The 16,671-nt window shown below is 39.1% G+C and overlaps 1 protein-coding gene across 6 annotated transcripts in view; it reads right to left on the bottom strand.

The window, feature by feature from the left end:
* Nucleotides 1-16,671, bottom strand: part of LOC111869729 (phosphatidylinositol 4-phosphate 5-kinase type-1 alpha) — a 141,939-nt gene that overhangs the window by 96,734 nt on the left and 28,534 nt on the right. For all 6 annotated transcript variants that reach the window (XM_023861461.2, XM_023861459.2, XM_023861463.2 and 3 more), the window contains exons 9-11: nucleotides 4,647-4,846; nucleotides 2,874-3,006; nucleotides 1,355-1,442 (exon numbers count right to left, since the gene is read on the bottom strand). In XM_023861461.2, coding sequence (XP_023717229.1) covers nucleotides 1,355-1,442; nucleotides 2,874-3,006; nucleotides 4,647-4,846 — 421 coding nt within the window. The remainder of the gene's footprint in view (nucleotides 1-1,354; nucleotides 1,443-2,873; nucleotides 3,007-4,646; nucleotides 4,847-16,671) is intronic.

The raw sequence follows: 16,671 nt of genomic DNA, 5'->3' as shown, positions 1-16,671 counted from the left end.
TGCGGCCTTGCCTTCTTCCCCGTGGGGGGAATACAAGAAGAAATGTCTCTCCGTGAGTCGTATCGCTAGCCAGATTAGCTGCAGTAAATTCAACCTTTATGTTATCATAACAAGTGTTGGTGCTTTTGCGTTTCATTTTCCATCCATTTTGGCGGCATAAGACGTCGTAGGGGTGACCACAGAATTCATGAAGTTATTCTAAGAACTGGCTGGTATGTAGTGAACGAAAGCAGAGCTTAGCTGGCTCAAAAAAATATTTATGGTCATCCCTCGAAATGACCACCAAGGTCAGTACGATAAAATGGAGTCAACTGGAGTGATAATACATGAAGGAATGAGTTCTTTTCCCTCCCCCACACACACCCCTATCGTCACAGGGGGTGACCACAGTGTTCTGCCTTAATTTGTGGCGTTTTTCTAAGAACTGTCTGCCATGTACTGTGCGAAATCAATCGATCTTGCAAGAATAAAATTTGGACATCCCTCTTCTAAGAATTCCAATTGAGTGTGTTAGTGTGGCCAGCTCAGGGCAATATGATATTATAAACACAGCACATATCAGGTCTCTGCTGTTTATAACTTCATAGGAAAGAAAACACGCCATTCATAACAGTTTGAACGACTAAACCTCTCCCAAGAGCAACAGGAACTTTGCTGCAAGACAGGCATATGTAACGATGAATTAGCGCAGCTAAACTCGTGTCTCATTAAATACGGTTCTCCTGACAACAGGCCAGCGAAAATCTAACAATCTACAGCAATACCATCAATTATTATTGGCGTTATAACATAGGTGTGCAGCTGGACGAAACATAGACGTCGAACCCCCACAGATGATTTAAATACCTGACGAAACATACGCGTCAAACCACGCTGAACGGTTAAGAAATGACAAACAATGAAATGGCTGGCAAACATATGAGTGAGATTTTAGTAATAAATGCCAAAGTTATGCTTGAATGATATTTTATGGATTATGGGCATGTCTAGCCAACATTACACCAATAATTTTCATTGTTAAGTTTAAACAAATATGAGCAACTCATTAACAGTTTAATAAAGCTTTCTCAACCCGCATATAACCTTCTAATGTCAAAAGGAATGAGGTAAAATAACTTACATTTTGTGACAACAGTATATATTTACAATTTACAAATAAATACTTCCAACTCAATTTCCTCTTGCACTCAACCTATTCCACATCGCATCACCATAGGCAAAAGATGATACTACAAAGACTTTAAAGTTACTGCAGCAGAAATGAAGATCACTGGAGCATAAACATGTAATGTCAATGCTACCACAGCAACTTCACTTAATTTTGGACAAATGAAGGACTAAAAATAATACTTACGTGAGGGAATCTTCTTGAATACAGTCTTTGCCATGAAATCCTGAAATCTCTGTGCATAGAATCCTGGTCGATGGACAGAAACTGTATCCTGTAAACATTGTAACATCAATGTTATATTTTAGCGTCCTGTTGCACTGATTTAAGTCCATGATTTATTTAAACCGTCTTGCAGTGCATACACTCATTTATCTCCTTATCTCCCTCGCACTACATGTTTCGGCATAACAATGCCATCTTCAGGTGCTTACTTATCCACGCCAAACCAGTTCATTGCATGCCTTGTTCTCATATTAAAATAATCAAAATATGTATCTATCATATACTCACTATAACTCACTCAAAACGAAGACAGAACACACACACATACCCAGGAGGCCCAACAGTATAACACACGCAGTCACAGGAGCAAGACATAACAAAAGCACAACACACACAAGACAGTGAAGGAGTGCTCCAACAGAGGAGAATGAGCGTGACTGGCGTAGTGAGGGGCGACATAGCGATGTGGTATCCTGAACAATTTTAATATTTTTAACGTTTGACAATGTATATGATAGATACATATTTTGATTATTTTAATATGAGAACAAGGCATGCAATGAACTGGTTTGGCATGGATAAGTAAGCACCTGAAGATGGCATTGTTATGCCGAAACATGTAGTGCGAGGGAGATAAGGAGATAAATGAGTGTATGCACTGCAAGACGGTTTAAATAAATCATGGATTGTAACATCAAGTTTAGAAATTATGCCTGTTTTCTCACACCTCAGATATATAAAAAATTTTACTGTCCACGTAAATATCACCAAAAAGCATTATTACAAAATTACAATGCAGTAGACTGCATTGTAGAGTAACACAGCACTTCTCAGACTCCATTACTTCTGTAATAATACTGCCCATTAAATCTATTTCAGCAACATGTATCAGTGATACTTCACAACAATCTGCAGTAAACTATACATCACCTCAGTATGTATGTATGCAATTCCCTCTTTTATTATTTTTATTGTGTTTTACACTGACCTTCCATCACACACAAGAAGGGTTGCTTTCTTCAACTGGGGGCAAATTTCTCTCTGTGTTTACTAATGAGTCACACAACCAGTATGTAATAATTAAGTGACTTTTCTGGATGAATGCTCCACCCCATGGTTTGTAATTATCCAAGCAAATTCTCCCCTCCTTAATGGTAAACAACCAAGAGTTCACTGTATTAGTAAATTACCCTGAACAGAAATGAGCTACTGTTATCAACAAAAAAAGTGTCAATATGTACACATTCAGCGATAATCAAAGATAAAATATCTCAGCTGTGACCCAACTAAAAATGACTGAAATATACTATATTAAAAGACTGGGAACAAGAAGCCTTGCCAACTTCCTTCTGGAGACAGTAAAAATATAAACATGAAAAAAAAAAAAATATATACACACAGACACATGTAAGTACCAAATGATTTTATTTTCTGCAGCAGTTAGCACCATGTAAAGCAGCATGAAAGACACAGAACATACCCCATCATGAATCATGGCCTTCCATGTATGTTCTAGCTTCTTCTTTAGCCGGTAACTCTGAAGAATGTCGATGATGCCAATAAATAACAATAACCGCTCACCCCGGGAATTCCGTGCCGGGATTCCACCAGGTCTGCCACAATATATCAAAATATTAATGTATCAAAGTCTACAAAATAGCAGAGGGATATGCATTTCTGATATCCTCCAAATTATCCAACTTCATCTTCACACACACATATATTGAGAAAGTAATTAGAAAGCTTTTGGTCAGCATGACTCAGTGTCATGACCGGTGATTGGACTGCATTGCTTAATGCACACTAGAGGCTGGATCACTGTCCCTTTAAATACGAAATAATATCCGTTTTAATGAACATCAAAAGTACCAGAAAATTAATCTGAAGACACAAGTGCCTTGATTATTAATACAAAAATTTTGCAAAGAGTGACACCTTTGAGCACCCAGTCAATCAAAGCTATCACAATTTGACTCTACAGACCCAACTGATAAATATTTCTCAATATGATTTATCAGTCAAGGAATACAACCTTTTTTACAATGTTCAATTTTTAATTCCCAGAAACTAGAGTGCAATTTCTTCTTCATGCAGTCAGTGCCATGACAAATCATATGCATCATCAAAAGTCCTTCCTTCTTTGAAGGAATGTTGTCATAAATTATATCGATACTGCATTGTGTACACATACTAACACATCAATTTAAATATGAACAAAAACGTCTGCAGCAAGAATATACAGCATATGGATTTTATGGCCACAAATGTGGCTATGTTACTTTGTTTAATTGTCAGATTATTAAACAACACTGTTCAAATGCTGGAGTTGCATCACATCGGATATCATAAAGAATGGTGATTATGGCGAACTGCAAACTAGTGAGGAGCACAGTTCAAGATACTATTCCAGCGTTTGCTTGGAGAGAGAGACTAAACTCACAAAGCCCTCATCTAAGACTTAAACTCAACATCAGTCAGTGTTATCACTTTCACATTACTGTGTTGTGTTTATCAGATTGCCAATAAATAAAATTTTCCCTACCAAAGTTCACTTGATCTTAAATTTTTCATGTTTATATGGAATGCAATACAATAAAGCATACTGTATCTGCGATCCTACAATCTAAAACTTCCATTATCCATAACAAATCACGTAACAATTCAAAATTGTGCCTGCAAATTAAAAAAAAAAATGTTGAATTCCCTTGCACTTCAATACATACACAGCATATCAATCTGGGCATGACAGTGCATCCATTCTGCCAGTCTGATGAAACCTCTCATGACAGTCTGTTGCATGTATGTATTTATGTATGCATTCCTTGGCTGTTATTTAATACTTTCACCTGCTTCTGTAACAATCTGGCATCCAAAATCTTCTACTATTTGAAACTGCCTACTTCCCAACCTCTCTTCTTACAGAGTGGCCCACTACAGTTCACTGAACCAATCTGTTTCGGATGGACTTGAACCTTACAATTAAAACACTATAGTAACATTCAATCTGAGTGATGAATTTCATGTAATTAGACAAATATCCATTACAAAGCTAAGTAATGAAGTTAAGATTTATGGTCTTAGTGTTCTGGCCCTCGACTACATACCTACAACTAGTCTGCATAAAATACTGTACTGCACTGGAAGGGCAAGAGTATCTCTGAGCAGTGTTCATAATTTGGATTACACAAACAATTACGATACCTGAAGAGAGAAAGACTCAGTAACTGTAACGTATGGAATAGCCTTCACTTACGGAACATCCTCCTCTTCATCTATGGGTTCACTCTCAGCCTGAATACTCTCCATGGCAGTTGAATGTGCAACTAACCGCTGTCTATTTATAGACCGTGACCGATTAAGAGCAGCTGATCCTCTTTCTCTCTCCTTATCTTCGGCTGTAATTTCTTGGTCTTCACTATCCGCAGATTCAAGCCGTGGGTTTGTTTTCTGTTCCTGTCAAATGTTAATATCATATTCAATTAATTACATGTGCAGAGAACTTTCAAACACAAAACCTAGTAAGATCAGATATACAGACTAGCTGAGAAAGGAGGGAAAGCTTAATGTAGTGGTACTGATACAAATACAGTGGAACCTCGCTTAATGAGCACCTCTCATAACGAGTAATTCGCAGAACAAGCAAAATAAATTGTAAAAAAAATTACTTACTTAATGAGTGTTTTGCATTACAAGTAAGATTCTGGAACAAATTATGCTCGTTAAACAAGGTTCCACTCTAGAGTAATAAAGTCTGTTCATTCTCTGATATGCTTTTACATGTAAGATTTGAGGCTTTCACGGCAGTGACTATGAAGAAAGCAGTCTTCTGGGATTTGGCACCGTGTACATGTGGTGTTAACCGACGTTTCGGAGGAACGTATCGCCTCCATCTTCAGGGTAGAAGAAAAAATATAAGAAATCTGCAAAGTGAAGAGACCGTGAGAACCGGTCGGTTAACACCACATGTACACGGTGCCAAATCCCAGAAGACTGCTTTCTACATGCTTTTACATTTTCTCACTTAAATTAAGCACTCATAAAAACAACAATATGTGGCACCCAATCTGTCCAGCAGGCATCCCTATACACTGACAACTCAGATAAAATTCCTTTTACCAGATTTGGCATGGCTGATGAAAGGGTCATTATTATTTTACTCAAATGAATTTGTATCATAATGCCTCGATTCTAAGAATAATAAACCTGCACAAAAATATTCACAATGCAGATCAACATCTATTAAGTACCATTTTTGTGTGCATAAAGGAAGAACAGTCCTCTCAACAGACACATTCAGATTCAACATAGCGAAAAACATTCTGTTCAGCAAGGTCCATTTCAAAAACTTGAAGTCATTTGCATATTTTTTATTACTACGACTGCATCATTATGTTACATTCTGCAAAGTACTATAACGAACAGACAAGCCTTGAGTCATCTTGTGTCCCCAACTCCATAGCATTTATCCTTGAAAAAAAAATACTCAAAATGCATAAGGAAATATGTCTCTTGCCAGTAAGGACGATTTTCCTCATGCATTGTGCACACAACAAAATTCATGGATACCAAGTACTGTGGTTGGGAAAACTGGATACAAATGAAAAACTATGATACTTTAAATCTGCAGTTCGCAACGGACTATACTGCAGCAGTCTTAAACAATGACTCAAGTATTCTACTCAACATAATTTCCTGATACTACTGGTTATACTATGAACACTTGTTCACATTTCATCAAATTAAAGTTGCTCACTGTCAATATTACTAACATTGTGGGACACATGTGACAGTAGCTCTACGTGGTCATTCCTCAAACCACGCTCTGGCAAAAAACTGACATTTTCAATAGATGGAGGAACTACTACTCTGTTATTGAATGTACATACGGTCATTGATGTTAGGCAGGCAGAAATCCATACAGCTGAGCCGTTAATACCTGATCCTAGCCCTTTTGTGGTTGAAAGTGCCATTGCAAAATTGAAACAGTATAAATTGCCAGGTAGTGATCAAATTCCGGCAGAACTTATTCAAGCATGAGGCGAAATATTACGTTCTAAGATCCACAATCTAATTACTTCTATTCGACATAAGGAACAATTGCCTGATCAGTGGAAGGAGTCTATTATTGTGCCAGTTCACAACAAGGGTGATAAAACTGACTGTAGTAATTTTCAGGGAATATCACTGCTATCAACTTCATATTAAATTTTGTACAATACTCTTCTTCCAAGGTTAAGTCCATATATACATGAAATTATCAGCGATCATCAGTGTGGGTTTCAACATAAGAGATCAACTACAGATCAGATCTTTTGCATTTGTCAGGTATTGGAGAAAAAATGGGAGTACAATGAGACAGTACATCAGCTATTCATAGACTTCAAGAAAACCTATGATTCAGTTAGGAAGGAAGTATTGTACAATATTCTAATAGAGTTTGGGATTCCCATGAAACTAGTTAGGTTGATTAAAATGTGTTTAAACGAAACGTATAAGAAAGTCCACATAGGTAAACATTTGTCAGATAAATTCCTATCCAGAATGGTTTAAAACAAGGAGATGCCTTATTGCCATGCCTTTTCAACTTTGCCTTAGAATATGTAATTAGGAAGGTCCAGGGAAAGCAGGTGGGACTGAAATTAAACGGGACACATCAGCTATTGGTCTACGCCGATGATGTGAATCTACTGGGTGATAATGTAGATACCATGAAGAACTTTAATTGACGCAAGTAAAGAGGCTGGACTAGAAGCAAACACAGAGAAAACTATGTATCTGTTACTGTCTCATCACCAAAATGCAGAGCAAAATCAGGACATAAAGATAAGAAACAGATGTTTTGAAAATGTGGCACAGTCCAGATATTTGGGAACGCTGATAACAGATTGAAACATGTTTCAGGAGGCAATTAAGAGGCGACTGACTCGGGTAATGCTTGCTACCATTCAGTCCAGAACCTTTTGTCTTCTCGTCTGTTGTCCAAAAACAGAAAAATTAGAATATACAAAACTATACTGTGGTTCTGTATGGGTGTGAAACTTGGTCTCTGACATTAACCTTTATGAGTTGAAGGACACTGTATGGGGACCTTTAAAGTAAAGCCGAGTGGCCGAAAAACACTGTATGGTGACTCGCAGTCCACGCATGCGCAGTGTTTTAAAATCTAATTTTAAGATAGAAATTCTTGTTCTACTTACATTATTTTTGGACACCCGCTTTATAAGTAGACTGTCTTCCCTCCTGCATCATCTAACTGAATGTTGCATATAACTGAATGTAGAGTCCAATGCCACAATTCATGCACTTTGTCCGTATGTAACTCTGTTTTCCACGCGAAGCGCACACATGCAACATCTGTCTCGTATTAGCAGGAAGTAAACCAGTGATGGCAAGTGGTCTCCTGTATTCGTAACGCTTATAAAACATCACAATTTCAACTATGCACCATGGCCCCATTCTGAATGGAAGAAGCCGAAATTCAGAGGCCGCTCGTAAATCACACCACAAGACTGAAAGCACGTAGAAGAAAGGGGCCATGTTGGGGCCTTTCTACATTATTTTTGAACACCAGCTTTATAAGTAGACTGTCTTCCCTCCTGCATCATCTAACTGAATGTTGCATATAACTGAATGTAGAGTCCAATGCCACAATTCATGCACTTTGTCCGTATGTAACTCTGTTTTCCACGCGAAGCGCACACATGCAACATCTGTCTCGTATTAGCAGGAAGTAAACCAGTGATGGCAAGTGGTCTCCTGTATTCGTAATGCTTATAAAACATCACAATTTCAACTATGCACCATAGCCCCATTTCGCATGGAAGAAGCCGAAATTGAGAGGCCACTCGTAAATCACACCATTCAGAATGCAGTACAGTCCGTTATGAAGGGACGAGGATGCAAGGGGCATTGAGGGGAATATTCCAAGAAGTAACTCTGTGCGGATAGTCGACGACATGTATATACAGACACAGTTTCATAAGGACAAAGAGGGATAAGAACTCGCCCACACACTCCTGTATACAAGAAGCGACCTGACTGAAGAATGTGCAATGAAAACAAACATCCTCTCTCCACCAGATAAGACAGTCAGGCCATGAGTCAGCAGCATGCATTTATACTGCAGAAAGGTTTTGTGCAGAAGCTTTGTGCATTTTTGTAGACAGACGCTCAAAATTGGGGTATAATTTTATTTTGGAATCAATGTAACAATTTTTAGATTCTAAAATCTGTAAATTACAGTATCTGATTCTATACACTTTCTAGATAAAAGTAGCGTTTATTTCGTTCATCACAAAAATTGTAGAAATCATAGCATTTTGAGTAACATGATTACAATTTTTATTACTCTACAATGGTGGACATTTAAATTAACTCCATCCCGCTGCCACTACCAGAATTTAAATGGCCCGTCACTTAAAGGTTAATATACCGTGGTGGTCCTGGGGGTTGACTCAGCATCTAACAGGGTATATTTCAATGAGAGTACACTTCAAACGTTATTTCCCTAACTTGTCTTTTTCATTTCGAAGTAAGTACCCAAGTCAAACGGAAATTTATTCCAAGTAAAATATTTTAAGATCTCTTGTAATTCTGCTGTAAACAGTTCTTATTGGGTAATTCCATGTGAAATCATCCAGAGAGGACGCTTACCATTTTTAAAAATATCAAATTTTGTACACTTCTTTCTACATATTTTCACACCTTAAAATATTTAAAAAAATTATAACCCGCTTGGTTCTCCCGGTACAGCCGTTTTTATAATGTGAAAAAAAGCGTTTTCGGCTCAAATGGAGGTTTGCGTTATCTTCTGTATCTCGATAACTATTGCAGCTAGAGACTCCAATGGAAAACCAATTTGTTCCTCATGATATTAAATTTTACAGATTTTGCAGAAATTTTTCGTTTCTCATTCAAGATGAGATTCAAAGTTTCCATTGGGTAAATCAACAGGCTACACGTCACCCTTTTGTGTATTACTACAAGGCGGACTCTATAAGAAAATGCCCTAACTTGTGTATAAATCAGTGATCATGTAAAGCATGATAGAGCCACAGTTTGTGTGTTCCAAAATTTTCTTATCGCCAATATAAAAGAAAATGTGCCTTCAGTCAGGAAAGTTATTTATTTCAGTGATGGCGCTGGAAGCCAGTATAAAAACAAAAAGAATCTTTCCAATTTATGTCATCACTATGAAGACTTCGGACTTGAAGCAGAATCGAACTTCTTTGCCACCTCACACGGGAAGAATGCCTGTGACGGCATTGGCAGCACCACGAAGAGGCAAGCAGCGAAAGCCAGTCTTCAAAGAACTCATTTTAATCAAATCATGTGCCCGCTAGAACTGTAAATATTCTGCACAGAAAATATTCCAGGAATAGTTTACTTTGTTGTGTCAAAAGAGGAAGTTGCAAGAACTGAAATCATTCTAAAAACCATGTTCCAAAAGTGCAAAAGTGTGCTCCACGCAAGAGAAAAACACCGGGTCGCCCATCTGGAGGAAAACATGGTCAGGTGTTATAAAACATCCAAGTCCGATAATTTCTAAGAATTGGTGATAGTGGACACTTACTGAACTACGTGTACTTTCAAACAAACTGGAAAATATTTATCGGAATACACAAAGAACTAATACCATTGGATGCAGGTAAGCCAATTGTTGAGGTATTCATTTTTTTGGTAAAATTCAAAGTGCCCACAACTTTGCTATTAGTTGAATATAAAAGTTGTAATTTTAACTTCAAGTTGCTCTAGAATTGCTATGAATTTGCTATGAATTTAGCACTATTTGCTATGAATTTCAAAATTTTCGGAGCTTCTCCACCGGAGATATGAGATGTTAAAAATGGCCGATTTTGGGCCCAGAGCAAAGTTTGGAAGCTCCTGGAAAATTTTAGAAAATAGGTATGGTGTTCAAAACTATGTGATTATATTCTTCATGTAGGAGAAAACGAAGGGTAGAAACCACAGATCTGATACTTTCCCCCTCCCACTGGTTTTTGAAGGTGAATAATAGCGTTTTTCCCAAAATCGATAGGTAAGTTTCGAGCTTAATTAGACCTAGAGGAAGTGAGTTGAGTGAAACCTTGTAATGATATGATTTATAGTCCATATCATGAGGAACAAATTGGTTTCTTACTGGAGTCTCTAGCTTCAATTGTTATCGGGATATGGGAGACAACGCAAACCTCCATTTCAGGCGAAAATGCGTTTATTCACAATATAGAAACTTCGCTATTAGTTGAATATCAAAGTTGTACGAGGGGCGTTCAAGTTCTAAGGTCTCCGACTTTTTTTCTCAGGACTGGGAGCAGATAGACACATATGGTTTTGTTTAAAATACGTATGCACTCTTTGTGAATGCGTGACAGAGATGGGAGAACTCTACGGCACACAGAACTCTAGTGGTAGCGGCAAGTGTGAGGAGTGTTTTTGATACTTAAAATGGCGACGTTTTCGTTACAAGAACAGCGAGTAATCATTCGTTTTCTCCACTTGTGTGGTGCGACACCCATTGAAATTCATCGCCAGTTAAGTGAGACATGTGGTGATTGTGTCATGAATGTGAAAAATGTGCGTTCGTGGGCGCGACAGTTCAAAGAAGGCCGAACGTCGTGTGACAACGAACCAAAACAATCTCGGCCTCGCACCAGCCGGTCTGACAACATGGTCGAGCGAGTTGAGAAAGTTGTTTTGGAGGATCGCCGATTGAGTGTGGAAAACATCGCCCCCAAAGTTGGCATTTCCGTGGGATCTGTGCACAAAATCCTGCATGAAGACCTGCGAATGCGGAAAGTGTCCTCCAGGTGGGTTCCACGAATTTTGGCGGATGACCACAAGGCTGCACGCATGGCAATGATGAAGGCATGAATGGGACTTTCTTTTCATCAACTGTAACAATGGATGAGACATGGATGCTGTTTTTCAATCCGCTATTGCATCAGCAATTTTCCAGTGGTCAAAACAGACTCCTACAGAAGCGTTCGCAGCGGCCATAGAATCATGGCGTCAACGTTGTGAAAAATGTGTACGGCTGCAGGGAGATTACGTTGAAAAGTGACAGAAGTTTCAAATTTTTTGTATGATTATTGTGTGAGAAAAAAAATCGGAGACCTTAGAACTTGAACGCACAACGTAATTATAACTCCACGTTACTCTGGAATAGAGCATTATTTGCTATGAGTTCAAAATTTTTCGGAGCTTCCCCACCGGAGATATGAGACGTTAAAAATGGCTGATTTGGGGCCCAGAGCAAAGTTTGGAAGCTCCTGGAAAATTTTAGAAAATAGGTACGGTGTTCAAAACTATGTGATTATATTCTTCATGTAGGAGAAAACAAAGGGTAGAAACCACAGATCTGATACTTTCCCCCTCCCATTTGTTTCTGAAGGTCAAAAATAGCATTTTTCCCAAAATCGATAGGTAAGTTTCAAGCTTAATTACAACTAGAGAAAGTGAGTTGAGTAAAATCTTATAATAATATGATTTGTTGTCCATATCATGAGGAACAAATTGGTTTTTCATTTGAGTCTCTGGCTTCAATAGTTATCGAGATATAGAATATAACGCAAACCTCCATTTGAGCCGAAAACGCGTTTTTTCGCATTATAAAAACAGCTGTACCGGGAGAACCGAGTGGATCACAATTTTTTAAACATTTTTTTGAGGTGTGAAAATATGTACAAATAAGTGTACAAACTTTGAATTTTTTTAAAAATGGTGAGTGACCTTTCTGGATGATTTCACATGGAATGACCTGTAGGCAAGTATAAATTATAGAGCTACTATCATAAAAAAAGTAAAGCTATCCCTGTACCAGGCCGTGAAGGCCTATAGCAGTGGTTCTCAAACTTTTTACCTCTGAGCCCCCCCCTGACAAGAAAAAATACTCTCAGAGCCCCCAGCCTGTTTTTTTTATCAAAATATAAGTCATGGTATGTTTGACGTTTTATTCAGTTTATTTGTGTTTTTCTACATACGATTTAGCAGTTTTTTTACTCAAAATTAAAGTATCATAATATTAGGCCTACAATAAAAATTAGTTTTAACACTTGCAATTAACCAAAATATTAACAAGTATTAATTTAAACATTTAAATGTCAAAGTTCAGTATGATGGATGGGCCTGCTTTTGAGAACAAAGTTTATCAAAACGTGGTGTAATATCAGAAATGGCCACTCTAACTTCTTTAGCAATATTTAGCCTTGAACAATACTTTGACGTTATAGCTGCCAAAGCAGAAAAGCCTGTCTCGCATAAGTAAGTTCTTGCGAAAGGAATCAGGATTTTCAATTCTTTTTGGGTGAAAGTTTGGAATTCTGTGCCTATATGTATCCAGAACTCCAACAAAGACAATTCCTTAAATTTACTTTTTAATGAAGTATCACTAGTGAGATCGATGAGTTTTTCTTGCTCATTTACATTCAGAGATGATGGCCCAAGAGCATTTTCGAATGGATTTTTAATCCAATTAAATTTATCAAAATCATTGCAAAAGTATTTTTCGAAATGAACTTTCAACATTATGAGATGATCAAGTAGGCTGCTTTTTTATGTCCATTGGAAGCGCTGGATTATCAGTGTCTTGTACCATTGACACCAGAGCAGGGAACATGTCTAGCGTGTCACTTTTCGTACTGTTTGTCCAGAGCTCTAATTTTCTCATGAATGCCTTCACTTTGTCATTCCAAGAAAGTACAGTTGCCTCATTCCCTTGAAGTGAAGTGTTGAGGATATTTAGTTTCTCAAATACAGCATTTTAAAAAATCTAGACTTCAGAGGATTTCAGAGGATGATGCAGCTGCTGCCGAACTATCAATGCTGTCTCTGGCATACGCGTTTTATAATTGCTGGTAAAGAGAATAATTATTAGTTATTTTGAAATTCATGATAATTACAGCCTGAACTCATCAAAAGTTTTTCTATATGTATTTGCATTTTTTGTCACTTTTCTAATTGATTTAGGGCAGTTCTAATTTTTATCTGTAGGAAAGTATGCTGCGCCCCCCCCCCTGCGGGTCATGCCCCACAGTTTGAGAACCACCGGCCTACAGGGTTGTGAGACGTTGAGGGTCCCACATTATCTAGACAATCAGCTCAAAGATGGCAGCAAGGTTGTCAGCCTTACACACCGGCCCCTCTTTACTCCCCAGGAAAATTATTTAATTCCTGGTACTCATTTCTGTTAGAGGCTGAGTGAACCCCAGGGCAATAGTGCGGCTGGAGGGATTAGGTCAATTTTTGTTTAGAAATAAGGAAATTCAATTATACCAGTGGATCCATTGCTTTGCTGTGTAATAGTCCGCCATATTAACCTACAAGTTACAGGCCCCGAAACTGAGTTTATGTAAAAATTCTGTATCATTGTAATATAGTAATCTAGTCTGTTATTTGTGTGAGTGAACTGAGGTTTATTGAATCTGGATTATTAATTACTGGAATTGTACGTGTACTACAGATTTTACAGTGAAGTACATCAAAACGTGATTTCGAGTGAAATGCATTACAATAGTGTTTTCTCTCTTTGTTTCTTTTTCCCAAAGTGTTGAATATAAGTAATGAAATTATTAGTCAGGTAATCTGTTACTGTATTCATTTGGTGATATACAGGTGAAGTACACAGGAATTTGAGATTTTAACCCCTGACAATTGAATCTGTACAGTGAGTCACCCTAAAAGAATTTGTTCTAATTGTAGTTTTGAAGTTTCATTAACAGTGTCTAGCAAATATGGAATGTATTATTAACACTTTCCGGACCATACACCCTTTAAAAGGTTTTTCGCTTTTAAACATGGCGGATGTTCGCCTGTTATCAGGCTTTTAAAACACAATAAGTTGCAACACACTATACATCTCTCTGGCGCCACCCAAGTTGCACGCAATGGCGTAATAAAACTGCCTTGTGAGATGCATAGTTATGGTGTTTGAGAGAGCAGCAGTGAGAGGGGAGAGCAAAGAACTGTGGCCACTTGTGGCCACAGACAGTAAAAGTGACCGTAGCTCCAACCATAATGGGGGTAGTAACATTGCGGTGACTAACATTGCAGGGACAGTAAAAAATTTAAAAAATCACAAAAATCTAAACCCTGATTCAAAATTGAAATACAAAGCATTTCTGATGAATGTGGCAAAGCCCCGGGATACAGACCAGATGGTGGCGGAACCAGAGTCAGACACAGACTTAGTGTGACCATGCCCATCCAATCCCACCCCATGCAAGCTTCATGTGGATCCCACAGGGCGACTCTCGGGTGATATGCAGAAACATACCCTTGTGAAAACTGTGAAGAGTGAACATTCCAAGGGAAAGCATCTTTCTAGGCAATGCCGTGTTTCCATGGTTCACAAAAAAAGGAGCATGTCTACATTTGCAAGTTCTCTGTAATGCCACTTCACAAAGGGGAATGTTTCCAGAAATATCACACTCTCAAGCACTTCTAGGAGCATTGGAAAGTGTTCTCCAAAAATTTCAGTTCATAAAATTAATTGGGAAATTTTATATTAATTTTTAAAGTGAACAATGCACAAGTTAGGGTAGTAGGTTTAAAAATGCGCTGTCCCCAGGGTGATTTAAATATTTAAATCGCCGGTCTGCGAAGTGTTAATATTCATAGCTATAATGATGTCTGGTACAAATAGCCTTTCTGGTAAATGTGGAGCTCGTCACAGGTGGGTCACTAATGGCCTAATTGGTACAGACTGTGGCTACCGCTTCCACTTAAACTGCAAGCACTAACCCCAGTACACCATACAGGAGCAAGCCATGGTATTGTATCCCATGTAAGTACCAGAAGCATGTGAAGCAACAGGAGGAGAGAATCAGGCACCTGTTGCTTCACATGCTTCTGGTACTTACAAGGTCCGTATAAAAAGTATCGGGAAAAATCTTTCCCTTACGTGACTGTACACCGCAGCACACTCGCACCGCGCAGGCGTGGTAGTGGGGGTCTAACCTTTAACACGCGTCAAGCGCCATTCGCCTGAGCGCATTCGTAGAGGCCAGGCCGTTTTCAGTGGACCCCTGTCGAGTGAGTCGGTGCAAGCGCAGAATGCAGCAAACGATTGAACAGAGGTACGCCATCAAGTTTTGTGTTGGACTGGGGAAATCGGGTACAGAGACGTTGGGCATGATTCGCCAAGTGTTCAAGGATGAAAGCATGTCACAAACTGCAGTTTTTAAGTGGCACAAGCTCTTCAAAAGTGGCCGACAGAGTGTGGAGGATGAGCCCCTCGGTGGACGGCAGTCAACGTCAAGAACCGATGACAACGTGCAACGTGTGCGTGACGTACTCAATTCAGACCGTCGGTTAAGTGTGCGTATGATTGCAGATCGTGTTGGCATTGATAAGATGATGGTGCACACCACTATCACTGAAGATGTGGCGATGCAAAAGGTCTGCGCGAAACTCGTCCCGAAGGTCTTGACGGACGACCAAAAGCAGAGACGAGTGGCTGCTTGCGAAGACCTTCTGCAACGCGTTGAGGAAGACCCCAGCTTTCTGGACAATGTCATCACGGAAGACGAAAGTTGGATATTCTAGTACGACCCGGAAACAAAGCGTCAAAGTTCCGAATGGCACACTTCGGCATCACCTCGTCCAAAAAAGGTGCGAATGATCAAATCCAGAATGAAAACCATGCTCATCGTTTTCTTCAATGCCCAGGGGGTGGTCCACTACGAATTTGTACCTGAGGGGTAAACAGTGAATGGAGCTTTTTACCTGGAAGTGCTAAGAAGAATGAAGAGAAGGGTCAATCGGGTGAGGCCAGCCATCGCCGGAAATTGGAAATTGCATCACGACAATGCACCCAGTCACACCTGCTCCAAGGTGACCGACTACCTAACAAAAAACGGCATCGCGACAGTACCCCAACCCCCTACAGTCCCGACTTGGCACCAGCAGACTTTTTCCTGTTCCCGAAAGTGAAATCCTCCCTCAAAGGGCACCATCATGGGACCCTGAGTGCCGTCAAAGAGGCCTGCACGGAGACCCTTAGGGACCTTCCGGAATCCGCCTACCAGGGAGCCTTCATGTCGTGGCAACGCCGTTGGCAAAAGTGTATCGATGCACAAGGGATGTATTTTGAAGAATTTTGAGGCATTGTAGCAATATCTGAAATAAATCTATTTTCCCGGAACTTTTCCCGATACTTTTTTATACGGACCTTGTACATGTGAAGCAAGAGGAGGAGAGAATCAGGCACCTGGAAAAAGAAGTAAAGGCAGCTAGAGAGGAAATCTGTAAGCTGAAAGGAGAGAATGTCAGCAGTAACTTCA

This window comes from Cryptotermes secundus, unplaced genomic scaffold (genome assembly GCF_002891405.2).
Source record: "Cryptotermes secundus unplaced genomic scaffold, Csec_1.0 scaffold2336, whole genome shotgun sequence".
Lineage (NCBI taxonomy): Eukaryota > Metazoa > Arthropoda > Insecta > Blattodea > Kalotermitidae > Cryptotermes > Cryptotermes secundus.
The sequence above is the reverse complement of the archived record's forward strand: the minus strand, read 5'-3'. Positions and strand labels throughout refer to the sequence as shown.